The sequence below is a fragment of the Scylla paramamosain genome, chromosome 2, assembly GCF_035594125.1.
Source record: "Scylla paramamosain isolate STU-SP2022 chromosome 2, ASM3559412v1, whole genome shotgun sequence".
Taxonomy (NCBI): domain Eukaryota; kingdom Metazoa; phylum Arthropoda; class Malacostraca; order Decapoda; family Portunidae; genus Scylla; species Scylla paramamosain.
Genome location: NC_087152.1, coordinates 12,596,052 through 12,612,500, shown reverse-complemented (window position 1 = coordinate 12,612,500; position 16,449 = coordinate 12,596,052). Strand labels below are relative to the sequence as shown.

General features: G+C 35.7%; 1 protein-coding gene and 1 long non-coding RNA gene across 4 annotated transcripts in view; one reads left to right on the top strand and one right to left on the bottom strand.

The window, feature by feature from the left end:
- Positions 1-6,281, top strand: part of LOC135110276 (sialin-like) — a 12,640-nt gene extending 6,359 nt beyond the window's left edge. For all 3 annotated transcript variants that reach the window (XM_064022436.1, XM_064022446.1, XM_064022454.1), the window contains 8 exons: positions 671-758; positions 866-1,086; positions 2,084-2,233; positions 3,561-3,693; positions 3,860-3,993; positions 4,218-4,325; positions 5,081-5,208; positions 5,740-6,281. In XM_064022436.1, the coding sequence (XP_063878506.1) occupies positions 671-758; positions 866-1,086; positions 2,084-2,233; positions 3,561-3,693; positions 3,860-3,993; positions 4,218-4,325; positions 5,081-5,208; positions 5,740-5,782 (1,005 nt within the window). In that variant the 3' untranslated portion in view covers positions 5,783-6,281. The remainder of the gene's footprint in view (positions 1-670; positions 759-865; positions 1,087-2,083; positions 2,234-3,560; positions 3,694-3,859; positions 3,994-4,217; positions 4,326-5,080; positions 5,209-5,739) is intronic.
- LOC135110288 (uncharacterized) lies at positions 3,549-15,953 on the bottom strand. Its single transcript, XR_010273176.1, has 2 exons — positions 15,441-15,953; positions 3,549-5,198 (listed from the first exon to the last, which is right to left on the bottom strand). It is a non-coding gene; the product is annotated as an uncharacterized LOC135110288 (long non-coding RNA).
- Positions 15,954-16,449: the final 496 nt, after the last annotated feature.

Below are 16,449 nucleotides of genomic sequence, written 5' to 3'. Positions count from 1 at the left end.
TTCCTTGCCTTTCTGTATTCTTCTCTAGCATTTCTGTTCAGTTGTCTCATTTTCTTCCATGCCCTGTCCTTTTTCTTTTTTGCTTCTACACACCTGGCATTATACCATTCATGTTTTCTGATTTTCACTTTATAACTTGGTGCAAATTGTTACATCCCCTCTCTATACTTGCTGAAAAATATCTCATATTTTTCTTGCACTACTTTACCTTCAAATAGCTCTTTTCAGTTAGTTTTTCCATAAGATGTATTAAGTTCTGCAAATTTTGCCTTAGCATAGTTCTGTCTCCCATTTCTGTATTACTCTTTCCTGTGCAACACTTTTTCCATCTGTGATACTATTTGTATTATCACATGATTGCTTCTTCCCATTGGGCTCAGACAATGTATACTTGGTCTACTTTCTGGGATTTTTGTAAACACTAAGTCCAACTGTGATGGTTCTTCTCCTGTGCATCTCATAGGCCCATTCACCCTCTGTCTCATTGTATTCACCATCATGGTTTGCTTAACATCTTTGTGTGTGTGTGTGTGTGTGTGTGGGTGTGTGTTGTGATGATGTAAGGTCATTATTATTAGTAGTCATCACAGTAATGAAAATAAACTGCCACACTATATATACTTGTGTTGATCAATGTGAATGCCATTTTTATGTCATGTGTCACCCGTAGGGAGTGACCTATCCTGCCACGAATGTGATGATCTCTCATTGGATTCCACCTCAGGAAAGGGCACGGTCTATATCACGTAGTTGTGGAGGTATTTTTATCATACAGTATTAAGAAATATATGGCCTTGTAATGTAAATGTTTATTGGATGATATTATAATTTCACAATCATATGGTAATTCTTTAATTAATTACAGGCACTCTAATTGGCACTGTAATAACCTTGTCAGTAAGTGGATGGCTGACGGAAACAGAATGGGGATGGCCATCTGTTTTTTACCTATCTGGATTTATCTGTCTTGTTTGGAGCTGGTTCTGGTTTAGATATGCTTATGACACCCCAGATGACCATCCCACCATCTCAGCTGCTGAAAAGCATTATATAAGGCAGTCCATTGGACACCATAGAGGAAAAATGGTGAGATCAAATTAATAAAAAAAATTGTCCTCTTCTTTCTTGTAATCTGACATTATTTTTGGCACTTTTTCCTTTTACTTATTTATTTTCATTTATTTATTTATTTTATTACATTGAACTTTTCTCTTTATAGAATATGTTTGCATCACATTTTTTTGTTTCTTTAAGTAAGTCCCAAAGTTTCTCTAACATCCAGCTCTTACAGCAGTTTCTTGATTTCTTGTCTCTTTTACTTGCATCTCCTGTATTCCCTCATTCTGTGTATTTGTGTATGTTTCTGTAATGTTCCTATTTGACATAAATCCTTAGTTTGTTTTGACATTGATGAAGTCTGTTTTAGAGAAATCTTTGGCATTATACACATGGTGGGATTGGATGTAGGTAGTTGTGGTGTGAGCTGACAGCTGGTGTGAAAATTGTTGCCTGTGGTGCTGGGATATTGATGTATTACACCAACAAGCCACTTAGCACCAGTTGTTGCTAAGCACCACAGCATGATTTCTTGTTATTTGGGCTTGCTGTGGCTACAATTGTCCTTACATATTTTTCCAGCCATCATTTTTTGAGGTTGCTGTCCTGTGGAACTCTCTCATAGCCATCCCCTAGCTGGGAATTCTCAAAAACAGATATAAATTAAAAAGAAAATAATAAAATAGATAAATAAGATGACAAGTATGTAAGTAGATATAATGATAACATAGTGCAATTGTAAGGTAATGGTCCTTGATTGTGGTATAAATTTAGACATTGTTATCAGTGAGATGCATGTGCATGATGTTTATGCCAGAATCCATATTTTTGTCTAGAATCCTTGGATAATCTCTACAATATTTCAGTCTTTGGTAAGGAGGTATATGTATGTGATGCTTTAACACAAAAGCATTTCTATGTAAGACCTCCAAAGACAACTAGAAAATATAATAATGCCTGAGTTTCATATGAAATTATTAACTTAGAGGTTGGAAATGCTACAAATCATAATATTTTTCCTTTTTAGGGACAGAATGTACCTTGGAGATCAATCCTAACCTCAGTGCCCTTCATGACTTTGGTGGTGGCACATGTATGCCATAATTGGGGCTTCTACTGCTTGCTCACAGAACTTCCCACATATCTCAGAAATATTCAGCACTTCAACATGAAACAGGTTGGTGTATTCAGACTTTTGTGTGACTGCCTTGAAATGAACTGTGTACTAGTATTTCAAATTAGATTTTTCTTATGTCATTGTACAAATAGCATAACTTTTGCAGATCTTTTCAAATATGAGGATTTTTCACTCTCTTTAATATTCTCAAAACACCACACCTTTCCCAATTTATTGTTATATGCTTTCTCTAAATGTGTAAATTCTCTAAACACACATATTTACCTTTTGCCAAATATATTTAATAGCAAATTACTTGTGTACATATTATAATCCTGCCTCATGTAAAATTATATTGCTTCTCACAAATTAGTTTTGTAGCCTCGATAACCTTCTATTAACATCTTATGTTAAATATTACCTTTAGCACTCAAAAGTACACCAGTATTTATAAATATTCCCATTGGTGAATCCATAAATTGGTATCATTGTACATGAAGAGTATGTAATAAAACCATAATCTCACACACTCAATCACACTCTCCTTCTCACTTACTCAGTCACTCGTTCTCACTTTTTCTCATTCACTCACTCATGCATTCTCTCTCTCTCTCTCTCTCTCTCTCTCTCTCTCTCTCTCTCTCTCTCTCTCTCTCTCTCTCTCTCTCTCTCTCTCTCTCTCTCTAATACATTCAGGTATCTCTCAAAATGTTTGCCCATTCACTGTTGATCACTGTTGAATGAGCATCCTCATTCAACATCTCTGTTCTTACTTTCTCATCTTTCCTAGCCAGATAATCTTTCACACACACTTCACCACCATCCAAAATATCTTATTCATTTGGAATTTTTTTGTGAGTTGCCTGTTCCATCTCTCATCTGCTTTCATCTTTATATCATGCCTGACCATCTTTTATCTCCATATATGTCTCATACAACACTTGTGCTGTCCTCTGCAACCACTATTTATTTGCACATTTCTTTTCAGCTACAGCCATTCTTAATTTTTCACTCAGCCATATGCTTTCCTTCTTCACTCCACCACCAGCACATCTTTAGGACATCCCCACCACAAATATTAAAAGTTGTCATTCTTCTTCCATGTCATTAAGATCTCACATGCTACTCTCTTTTCAATACTCACATCTGTAATGTAAAAGAAATTAATAAAAAAATCCTGAAAAACTTTTGGCTGGTTTTTTTCATGTCTGGACTTGAGAAACATCATAATCTTTTCTCAAAAAAAAAAAAAAAAAAAAAACTCACGCATCATTACAAGAATAGTCCTTATACTAGAGAATATATTTCTACAGTATTACTTGAATAGCTTTCATATGTACTGAAGAATACATGTATAGGCCTAATAAAATCTGCCTTTCTTTGTCAGAATGGTTTAATCTCAGCACTTCCTTACATGGTGATGTGGGTGTTTAATTTGACATATTCGTCATATATGGATCATCTTTTAGAAACAGGAAAGCTCTCCACCAAGAACATCCGGAAAATCTCTATGATCATAGGTAAGAAAATGTTGTGCACTATAAGCATTCCTGTGTCACTGTCTGTGTTCTGTTCTAGTTTATAAACACAAATACAGGTACTTTCTTACATTCTGACACAGATTTCTCTTTGTATGTACTCCAGTTCTCTTCATTGTTGCTAATTTTGTGACCTAACCATTCCCAGCAAACCACATTCCAGCGGCAGTGCTGCTCCTTGTTCCGTGGGTGGGGTGTGATAGGCAGCGAGCTGTGATTCTTATCTGTATTGCTTTGGGTTCAGGTGGAGCCTCAACGTGCGGACTGCACTGTGGCTTTCAGGCAAGTAATGTAGCTGATTATAACTCATTACTGATTGGGATTCAACACAGAAGAATACTTTTTTTTTTTTTTCTTAAGAGAAAGTGCCACATCACAGTCATATGGTGCAAAAAAAAAAATAAATAAATAAACAAAATAAATAAATGAATAAGCAAAAAATACAAGGTAAAATATATCTGTGGTAATGGACAAGTATCAGAAATTATCCACAATTTTTCTCCAAGGAGTTGGCTCCAAACTTTGCAGGGACCTTGACAGGCATATCAAACACAGTGGCAACAATACCAGGATTTCTTGCTCCAGCTGTAACTGGGATGATCATAAATAACCAAGTAAGTTGCTTTTTATTAAAAAATCTGTCTGATTATATACATATAATATTTGTTTTTAAGAACTCTCCCTAAGCAATACCCACATCAAAATCATCTCAATTTATTTGTCTTTGCATTCCCTCCAAGCATGCTTTAATCCTTTTATTTTTTCCCTCGACTTTTTCTGTTGTACTGCAGCATGCTGTCTTATTTGATTTCACAGAAAGTTGTCCTCTTACATTCACTGGATCTATTATACTCATAATACTCCTTTAAATATATCTTTGTCATTTCCACATGGCCAAACCACCTTACAGTGGTGTATTTGATTCCCTTATTTAATCTTTTCACCTTTATTGGGCACACCAAGTCTGTTATTTTCAATTTGATTGTTTCTTATTCATTTCTAAATATACAAATAGGTTTTGTGATATGTTTAGTTTTTATGTATGATCCACCTTTATCTGCATATCTTATGTAACGCTTATCTTCTTTCATATGTAATCATTTCATTTTTTTTTGTACGTTTCATGCACTTGTTTAGCTATATTCATACTTAAACATTTAAAAATGTAAAGTGTACGCTTAACCTGATACACCAATCTATCTCTCTACAACAGCTTGCTCCCCCTGGGAGCATCACCCCAAGAGGGTGGTCATAGCAGATGAGCTTCACCTCTCCCTATCCAAATCCTTGCTTCTTGTTCAAAACATTCCACCCGTTCTAGTTCTATTTTCAGCATGCAGGCAAGGCCATGACTGCCTTTCTTTCACAGCAAACGCTGAGCAGTTGGAGAGAAGTGTTCCATGTGGTGTCACTCATCTACATTTTTGGAGGAACCATCTACCTCATCTTTATGTCTGCAGACACTCAGCCATGGAATGATGCTAACACTGAAAAAAGGTAATGAGGGATCAATTATTCATTCAAAGTGCAAGGAAATGTGCCATGGGAAGTGGCAAGAACTTTGTGAGTGCACCAGTCACCTTCCTTGCCAAGGAAGGTGACTGGGCATGGGTTCAAGATAAGGTTAACCTGTGGTGACTACTGTAAAAAGCTATTTTCTGCTTAGATTCGACCAAATATTCATATCAATGTCGTAATATAAAAGGATGAAATATGTTATGTAAAGCAATGAAAATATTGATACAAATTATTTATAATGAGCACTGTGGCACTATACTGTTTAACAAAAGGGTATTTAAAGCATACATGAGGACTTAATAAAGTTTGCTGTTAATTTGGTTTAAGCTGTTTTAGAGGATTATGTTCAATATTCATCAAAATAAATTTTCATGGCCTTTTTATTACTCACTTCATGAAAGAATATGCATTATCTGAGTATAATTAATATTTTATAATCAGATTGTTGTAACTTACATAGTCTATTCATATACTTGTACCTTTACAAAAATCCATTTTTATACGTTGCAGAAAAGGACCATTCAAAGAGACTACAGTGCTTAAAAATGTATGAGGTAAGATTTTCATTAGACATTGCAAATTGTGAAGTACAAATTGAGTACTGAAACTGTTCTCAGTCTTTACTATTTAGGTTATTTATGCATGAATGATATCTTAGGTTTATCTTTCATTTAATTTTACAGTCAGAAAATTTTTTATTACTACACATGTATGAGGGATTTAAATTAATTTAACGTAATGTTTGCAGCATGACCTTTATACTGGAAACTTAGAATTTCTCAGTCATATCATATTTAATGCAAATTGGCTTATCTAATGTATTTATTGAAGTTAAAATGTCTTGTTTGATTGTATGGTTCATCCTGTATAATCTGTTGAATTTCAACTACATACTATAGTTATTCATTCCAGTTATCAACATCTACCTATTTATCCGTCCATATGTCTGTTTATATATCTGCCAACCTTTATATGTATTTTCTGTGTGTGTGTGTGTGTGTGTGTGTGTGTGTGTGTGTGTGTGTGTGTGTGTGTGTGTGTGTGTGTGTATACTACTACTACCTAGTAGTAGTATACAAGACCTGGGTTAATCACATCTTCCTTCATACCTGTGTTATATAATATATCCATAATTTCTTAAAGTTGATGTGTATCCCTTTCCTTTCTCACTTCTTATATCTATGCTTGTATTGGAGAAGCTTTACTTTTAAATGCTTTTCAGAACTTCTTTCTCAACTTCCACTTGTGTCTCTTCAGTCACCCAACCTCCACTATAGTACAGTAGTAATCTTTTTTATCAAATTCTTCATATCTTTTTATTTGTTTATATAGTATTGTAATATAATCTACTATTTCTCTTCTTTCTTTCTTTAAGGGAAGTGTCTTGGTAATGCATAATTATCAGTTGTGTGTATACTAAATCTTTGGTAATTTTGGTTCACACCTCAGCTTATAGCTGGAAAGAGGAATCTGTTGTGTTTTGAGATATAACTTAGTTCACAGACTTCCCTAGACTTGAACAGGTTCTTCATTCATGTTCCATATCTTGTTAATATGTTTTCGTGATAATCAGTTATCTTGTATCACTTTAGGATCCAGGATAATGTTGTTTTGTTTTTTTACTTTTGAATTTCTATGGTTTCCTAGTATATATATCCATGTACTAGTTATCTTATCCTGTCCCCCTTGGCCACATGATATAAACATTGAGAAATTGATCTTCAGCCATGAGAGGCTTTTGCCTGGGATTGAACATCTAACCAGGAGAACACAAGAACAGTGCCTTAAACATCAGGACAATGACAATCGTCAGGTCCCAAGAAAATGTTGGGGTTTTTGTGCTCCTGGTCATTACATGACTTCTTTCCTCCAGCTAACATCCATATATATATATATATATATATATATATATATATATATATATATATATATATATATATATATATATATATATATATATATATATATATATATATATATATATATTTTTTTTTTTTTTACCACATAATGCCAATGTAATCATCCTCCTTTGAGTCATTCAAAGAATCTTTAGGAAATTTATCTGAAGTTAAGAGAAATCTTTATCATGAAAGGATGTAGGTGGTCTTTGTACTCCCTGTCCAGTGGCGGCTCATCAATAGGGACTGCGAGACTGCAGCCCCCTCAGTGGATTTCTAGGATTCACGAAAATAATGTTAATTTATTTATGTTTGACTATTATTCACATGAAAACACCAATTCTCATATGTTTATATGAAGAAAAAATACTGCAAAACAATGAGGAAGTACGGAAATTATTTACTATTTAATGATACGAAAGCGGGGAGAAATGGGGGGGGAGGCTTCCTGGGCGGAATGGCAAGTGTGGACTGCGTCCAGCGCAGTCTTGTCTCGGCCGTTGTTGTGGTTAGGTGAGTGTTCTTGCGTCAGTCTTGTTTTTGATCGTATTTTTCAATTTGTCAGGGATGATTTTAAAATATTATTGATCAGTGATGGCTTGTGCTCAATCTTGATTATCATAGATGGTGTAAAATCACAGAAACATCGTATAAGATAGTATTTTTTTTTCTTTTCCCAAGTAGGCCTAGTAGTATTTTGCAAAATGGCACAAGAAGCAAAGACGGTTTCTGCATTGAAAGAACTCAATTTTTCACAGTTAACACTTCAAGAGAAGATAGCAATTAAAACAATCGCCCATTACCAGATATTAAAATTGTGCAAGAAGGAGTAAGCCACAACAAGAAGTATATTCGCAGTTTTAATTGTGATTGGTACCAAAGGAAAACATGGCTCTGTGGATGTGAAGTTAAGAAGTTAAGAAAAAGTTATTGATCTGTTTGCACAAAACAGGAACAGGAGAATGGACTTCCTTTTCAAATAGCCTAAGCCAGCACTAAGGAAATCAAGCATTTACTGTTAGGATAAGACCTAAAGAATTAAATAATTCTCTCTCTATCTTTATAATCTATCAATCAATGGTATGTTAAACAATAACAATAAAAGCATTTAAGATTTTATTTGTCTGAATGTGAGACAGCCCCCCCCATCAGTAACAGTCACGAGCCGCCACTGTCCCTGTCACTGCAGTTTATCACTTTTCCTAATTTCCATCACATATTTTCTTGCATTACATTCCATTTCCTATTTTGTGCTCCACTCATATATATTTGTCTTATTTGCAGATTTCTGCCATCCTTTCTTTACTTCTTTTCTTTGTTATTAATTTTGCAACTCCCAATTCTTTTTTTCACTCATGTAATGAAACAAAAGTGACATGTCTGGGCTGCTTCCCTTTAAGATGGATTTTAGTTTGGTATATGATATAGATTGATGTAAGTAATATCACATATTGCTTTTATCCATGTACATCTATCTGTATAGATGGATCAGTGTAGGCAGATGTAAATGAATATCTTAATTTTTCTAGGTGCTATGAATCACATAAATTGTTATTGTTCTAGAGCAGTGGTTCTCAAACTTTTTCATGAGCGACCCTATTTGGAACATTTCATTCCTTCGCAACCCAGAGTAAAGTAAAGAGAAAGAAAATGTACAATGATATATATACTTTATTTTGGAAAAAAATAAATAATGTGTACAGCTTGTGTAAGCAGTCAGAGACACCATTATGTGGGGCCCAGGAGGAGGGAGGTGGGGGGAAGATGAACATACATAACAAAAGTAATTTGTGGTTAAAGAAGAATAATTCAATTAAGTAACTGAAATACACTGAAACACTGAAAGCATGATAATGTTCATGTGTCCCTGCAACCCATCAAAATTGATCTCGCAACCCAACTTTGGGTCGCGACCCATAGTTTGAGAACCACTGTTCTAGAGAAACATTATATATTAAACTTGTTTTAATGTCTGTTTACTTTGGTAACTTGTTCTGTATACACAAGTTATACTGTTATTGATCAATTTTGTAGAGCATAATAAATATTTTCTGTTATTCTTAAAACAAAATTTATTTTTTAAATACATGTGTGTGTGTGTGTGGAGGGTGGGGAATGTATATATCTCTTCACATTATAATAGAATCCAATGAACACCAATAACCAGAAGCTTCTTGGGTGTTATTTTTGGAGTGCTTGGTTTAATCAACAGAAAATGTGACAATCCTTTCAGTAGGAAAAAAAATTTTTTGACATTAAAGGTGTTTAGAAATATAAAGTATTTGTTTGGTGCTCTTTGCCTGGTAGCCTGTAAGATACTTTGAAAATATTGCACAATTCATTATATAGTTCATAAACCTCATATTCAACATCAGAATAGGGTAAATAAATATATTTTTATTCACCATGAATGGCCTAAGGGGTTTTAAATATTTTACGGATGGAAATTTTTGTTTAGCAGAGTAGTGAATTAAAATTTGCATTTGCATAGTATTCTACTAATTATTTATTACTGCAAAAACGGAGTGAGTACGTTATTGTCGCACGGCAGTGTAATATTCCTTTCATTGCTTTTTTTTTATTGTTTTTCTTTTATTTTATTTGTTTACTTATTTAAGGTAATGGAATATCAAGTCAGTTATTGTGGTCTGGCATTCTTAGTTGCATAATGATGGAGTTTTTAAAAATATGAAATTACTTATAGTTAGTATGTGTACAATAAGGGTCAATTTTCTTTTTGTAGATGCTAAATGTTTTAAGGAATGCTTAGGCACAAGGCTTTCTTTTCACACACACACACACACACACACACACACACACACACACACACACACACACACACACACACACACACACACACACACACACACACTCTCTCTCTCTCTCTCTCTCTCTCTCTCTCTCTCTCTCTCTCTCTCTCTCTCTCTCTCTCTCTCTCTCTCTCTCTCTCTCTCTCTCTCTCTCTCTCTCTCTCTCTGCTTGTTCATTATCAATGAGTTACTAGATCGCTATTCTTTCCTTCATGCCTTTACTTCAACAGTTAGTAAGGCAACATTCCATCAGTAAATATTGTACAGAGTAAATACTTGCCACCATGCATGGTAGGGACTCAATTCTTGTTGCTATGTACAGTGTTTAAGACATCATTAATCATGATGATGAAACGGGTGCAATTCCCAAGGGAGCTAGGAATACTGTAGCTTCATTAATGGTAAATGTATATGCCATATATATATATATATATATATATATATATATATATATATATATATATATATATATATATATATATATATATATATATATATATATATATATATATATATATATATATATATATATATATATATATATATATATATATATATATATATATATATATATATATATATATATATTTTTTTTTTTTTTTTTTTTTTTTTTTTTTCATAAGACGGTCGCTGACCAAAGGAAACAAAACTAGAAAAAAAAAATTCCCACTTAGGTGCTGGTCCCAAAACAGACGTCGAGAGAATCATTAAAAATTGAAGAATAAGTGTCTTGAAACCTCCCTCTTGAAAGAGTTCAAGTCTTAGGAAGGAGGAAATACAGGAGCAGGCACTGAGGTACAGAGTTTACCAGAGAAAGGAATGACTGTTTGAGAATACTGGTTAACTCTTCCATTAGAGAGGTGGACATTATAGGGATGAGAGAAAGAAGAAAGTCTTGTGCAGCGAGGCCGCAGGAGGGGAGGTATATACTCGTAGTTAACAAGATCAGAAGAGCAGTTAGTATGAAAATAGCGATAAAAGATAGCAAGAGATGCAACATTGTAGCGATGAGAAAGAGGCAGAAGACAATCAGTCAGAGGAGAGGGATTGATAAGACGAAAAGCTTTTGATTCCACTGTCTAAAATAGCAGTATGAGTGGAAGACCCCCCATACATGTGAAGCATACCCCATACATGGGTGGATAAAGCCCCTGTATAGGGTTAGCAGCTGGGGTGTGGGGTGAGAAAAATTGGTAGAGATGACACAGTGCCTAACTTCATAGAAGCTGTTTTAGCTAAAGATGAGATGTAAAGTTTCCAGTTTAGATTATAAGTAAAGGACAGACCAAGGATGTTCAGTGTAGAAGAGGGGGAGAGTTGAGTGTCATTGAAGAAGAGGGGATAGTTGTCTGGAATGTTGTGTTGAGTTGATAGATAGAGGAATTGAGTTCTGAGACATTGAACAATACTAAGTTTCCTCTGCCCCAATCAGAAATTTTGGAGAGATCAGAAGTCAGACATTCTGTGGCTTCCCAGCTTGCATTGTTTACTTCCTGAAGGGCTGGACATTTAGGAAAAGACATGGAAAAGTGGAGGATGATATCATCAGTGTAGGAGTAGATAGGACAAGAAGTTTGGTTTAGAAGATCACTGATAATAGGAAGAGAGTGGGTGAAAGTACAGAACCCTGAGGAACACCACTGTTACTAGATTTAGAAGGACAGTGACCATTTACCACAGCAGCAATAGAACGGTCAGAAGGGAAACGAAGTTACAAAGAGAAGGATAGAAGCCATTGAAAAGTTTGGAAATCAAAGCTTTGTGCCAGACTCTATCAAAAGCTTTGATATGATATGTCTAAGGCAACAGCAAAAGTTTCATCAAAATCTCTAAAAGAGGATGACCAAGACTCAATAAGGGAAGCCAGAAGATCACCTGTAGAGCGTTCTTGATGGAACCCATTCTGGCGATCAGATAGAAGGTTGTGAAGTGATAGATGTTTAAGAATTTTCCTGTTGAGGATAGATTAAAAAACTTTAGATAGCCAGGAAATTAAGGCAGTAGGACAGTAGTTCATGGGATTAGAACGGTCACCCTTTTTCGGAACAGGCTGAATGTAGGCAAACTTTTAGCAAGAAGGAAAGGTAGATGTTGAAAGACAGAGTCGAAAGAGTTTGACTAGGTGAGGTGTGACCATGGAGGCACAGTTTCAGAAAACAATAGGATGGACTCCATCAGGTTCATAATCTCTCCAAGGGTTTAAGCCAGAAAGGGCATGGAAAACATCACTGTGAAGGATTTTAATAGGTTGCATGAAGTAGTCAGAGGATGAAGGAGAGGGAGGAACAAGTCCTGAATTGTCTAAGATAGAGCTTTTAGCAAAGGGATGAGTGAAGAGATCAGCTTTAGAGATAGATGTGACAGCAATGGTTTCACCTGGTTAAAATAAAGGAGGGAAAGATGAAGAATCAAAGTTATTGGAGATGTTTTTGGCTAGATGCCGGAAGTCACGAGGGGTGTTAGATCTTGAAAGATTTTGAAACTATTAATGAAGGAGTTTTTGGTTAGTTGGAGAACAGACTTGGCATGATTTCAGGCAGAAATATAAAGTGCATGAGATTCAAGTGATGGAAGGCTCAAGTACCCTTTGTGGGCCACCTCTCTATCATGTATAGCTTGGGAACAGGCTTTGTTAAACCAAGGTTTGGAAAGTTTAGGTCAAGAGAAAGAGTGAAGAATGTATGCCTCCATACCAGGCAATATCACCTCTATTATGCACTCAGCACACACAGACAGGTCTCTGACATGGAAACAGTAGTCATTCCAAGAAAAAACAGCATAATACCTCCTCAAGGTCCCCAATTAGCAGAGGCAAAATGCCTGACTCACCTCCTCTTAGGGGGATCCTGAGGAGGGATTGGAGCAATAGGACAAGATACAGATATGAGATTGTGATAGGAGGAGCCCAACAGAGAAGATAGGGTAACAGCATAAGCTGGAGTAGAGGTTAGGAAAAGGTCAAGAATGTTATGTGTATCTCTAAGGTGGTCAGGAATCCAAGTCAGATTTTGCACCAGTTGCTCTAGGTCATGGAGGATAGCAAAGTTGTAGGCTAGTTCACCAGAATGGTCAGTGAAGGGAGAGGAGAGCCAAAGCTGGTGGTGAACAGTGAAGTCTCCAAGAATGGAGATCTCCACAAAAGGGAAGAGAGCTAGAATGTGCCCCACTTTGGAAGTTAAGTACTCAAAGAATTTCTTATAGTCGAAGGAGATAGATGAAACGTATACAACACAGAGTGACTCTATAGCTAGATGGTGGGAAATTCAGAAAATTGAAGAGTATGGGCACGAGAGCAAGTTAAGTCACTGTGCACGTAAATGCAACATCCAGCTTTGGATTGAAAATAAAGATAGAGAAAGCAGGAGGAAAGAGAAAAGGGACTACTGTCAGTTGCCTCAGTGAGGAAAAGAAGATTCAATAGAAGTTTAATAGAGGAGAGATTGAAAATTAGATCTTAGACTGTAAATATTGCAGAAGTTAATGAAGAAAATGTTGAAGGAGGTGTCAAGACACTTAGGGTAGATACCAGAAGAGCAGTCCAACCTGGGGACATTAATTTTGTGGTCCCCTCCCCAGATGGAGACTCCGAGGTTGGTGTAGGTGTCACCATGATCATTTTTAATTCTGAGTGAAGGGTGTGTGTGTAATTACGTGCACATAGTTTTGTGTGAAGGAAGAAGGTTGTCTTTAGAAGACAGGCTGTGACTGCCCCTTTGTATTGTGAGACACAAAGAGAAAAGTTCAGTGAGGTCACAGCTGGGTTTAATGATAAGTTCATAGCACCCTCTGATCCAGTGTTTAAGACCTCACTGGTAGTAATCATCATTACAGCAGGTGTCTACTGCCTCCCATATATATATATATATATATATATATATATATATATATATATATATATATATATATATATATATATATATATATATATTGTTGTGCATGCCTCTTCTTCACCTTCAGGTGCCTTCAGGTACACACTTAACCACTGCAGCAGCCCAGGGTGGTCAGCATACACATCAAGGGTCCACAACTATTGTTGTTGTTAGGCTCATTTGGCTAGTAGGAGGAAGGCATGCACACATGACACCTGTCTGGACTCAACAGACTATTGAGAGAGGGAAGGGCAACAAAACACAGTCTCACTGGCACTCCTGTCTTATTGTCCGCACAGAGCAGTACCACAGGACATGAGGCACACTAACATGCTACAGTACTAGTAAGGCATGCACCACCAGCTTCACTCAGCAAAGCATCTATATTGCAGGGTAGTGCGTTCAAACTCACAGTACAGTAGCACTGCACAGTACACTACAGAGTCGCAGCTCGCCAACAGCACTGTACAGCTGTCTTCTCTGGTAGTCCACGCCATATCAGGTCATGCACATGTCACACACACACACACACCTCAGTGTCAGGTACTCATTGTCTCAGACTGCCAGGGCACACAATCCTCACAGCATGCTCCAGGGCGCAATCATGTAGTGGCAGTGGCATGTGACTAGCATCATAGCGTAACACAAAGGGAGCATATTGTAGGCTGGTGGCACAGGTGTTGCCGGTGATCACTCGCTTGGAGGCCACCACAGCCCCTTATATAATGTTGGTCCCTCTGTGATTGGCCATCTCACTGCTGCTCTCCCAACCAGTCAGCTTCCATGCCACTTCTGGTCTCTCCAGGCTGCCTCAGCCTGCAGCTTATGTATCATTGCCAATGCCTAACTTCACTACCAGACGTCACAGTGCTGCTAGCCACCCCCCTCCCCATCACAACAATATATATATATATATATATATATATATATATATATATATATATATATATATATATATATATATATATATATATATATATATATATATATATATATGTGTGTGTGTGTGTGTGTGTGTGTGTGTGTGTGTGTTCCCACATGTTAGTGTTTAAAAAAAGTAAAAAAAATAAAATAAAATGAAAAAAAAAAAATAATAATAATAATAATAATAATAAATAAACCAATTAAAATAAATACTGGATTGTCACCAGCAGAAGGGAACGAGGATCACCTCCTCTGCTGGGCACACAGCGCAACAACTGACTTTGAACTGCGGCCGCCGCGCTTTGTCTTGTGTCATGCGTATGATCTTTAATAAGACCCATTTTGCCTGTGCTTCAGTAAGTAACACTTTTCTGCTTTGTGGGATACCACATAGCACAGTATGCTGTAGAGATGTAACATGGGACTGCAGAAATCCGTTTCAAGCACTCTTACTCTTGTCCAGCGCTTGCAGTGCACATTATATTTTGGGATAGGTTAAGCTTACTCATATTTTTAATGAAGTTGCAAAATGAGAATCTCTGAAATACAGCAGGCACCGCAGGTCACCAAAGAAATGTCTTAAGCAAAAAATAAATAAATAAATAAATAAATAAGTAGTAAAATAAATAATAATAATATTCATAATAATAATAATGATAATAATAATAGATAAATAAATAAATAAATAAATAAATAAAAAGGACTCCTACCGCTGGAAGAAGCCTGTCAGTCTGCAACTAAAGGCAGACTGAGGAGCAGTAGGAGGGGAAAAGCCGCGTCCATTAACGCCACGCGTGCCTCCACCAAAGCAGCTGATTTTACAGCTCTCAGCTTTTATTATTTTCTCTGTTTCACATTTGTTTTGTTAATTCGTCAAAATTTTATTGGATTTTTGTTTGCATATTTTCTTATAATATATTGATTTTCTTGTATTTATTTTTTTATGTATGTGATATTTTGCGTCGTTGCATAACCTTTAAAAATTCTAGATCCATCAGCCTGGAGCAACGAATTCATCATATTTCAAATACTTGCAGACCAATGTGCCAATTCCCAGATGCATGTTTTTTTTTTTTTTTTTTTTTTTTTTTATGCGTTAAATATTTTCCTTCATCAGCTTCAAACTACCTCTAAAAATGTGTCTTGCCACCGTTACCCCACCTACTGATGAATCTGTGATAGTGCCATTTAGCAATTCAAAGAATCTGCTGAAATTAAGACCTTGTAATAATAATAATAATAATGATAATAATAATAATAATAATAATAATAATAATAATAATAATAATAATAATAATAACAATAATGATAATAATATTGACAATAATGATGATAATAATAATAACAACAACAACAATAATGATAATAATAATAATAATAATAATAATAATAATAATAATAATAACAATAATAATAATAAAATTTATTTCAATATCCTTACTTGTAGTATGATATTCCAGTGCCCACTAAAGCATTTGGGTGGTGCTGTCTATTCCCTGGTGTAGAGGGAACACATTGCAAGAACCAAGTTTCTTTTTTTTCTTTTTTTTGTATGAAGCTGGCTTAGGAAAAAAATAATTAAATCTCTGTATCAAGACACTTTCGTGTACTCACCTCACTTTCTTAGGCTCAGAATCATTCCATGGCTGAACTTTATCAGTCCCAAAAATGACATAAATGGTGCCGAATATCAAGTTGAAGACAGCAGATATGACGAAG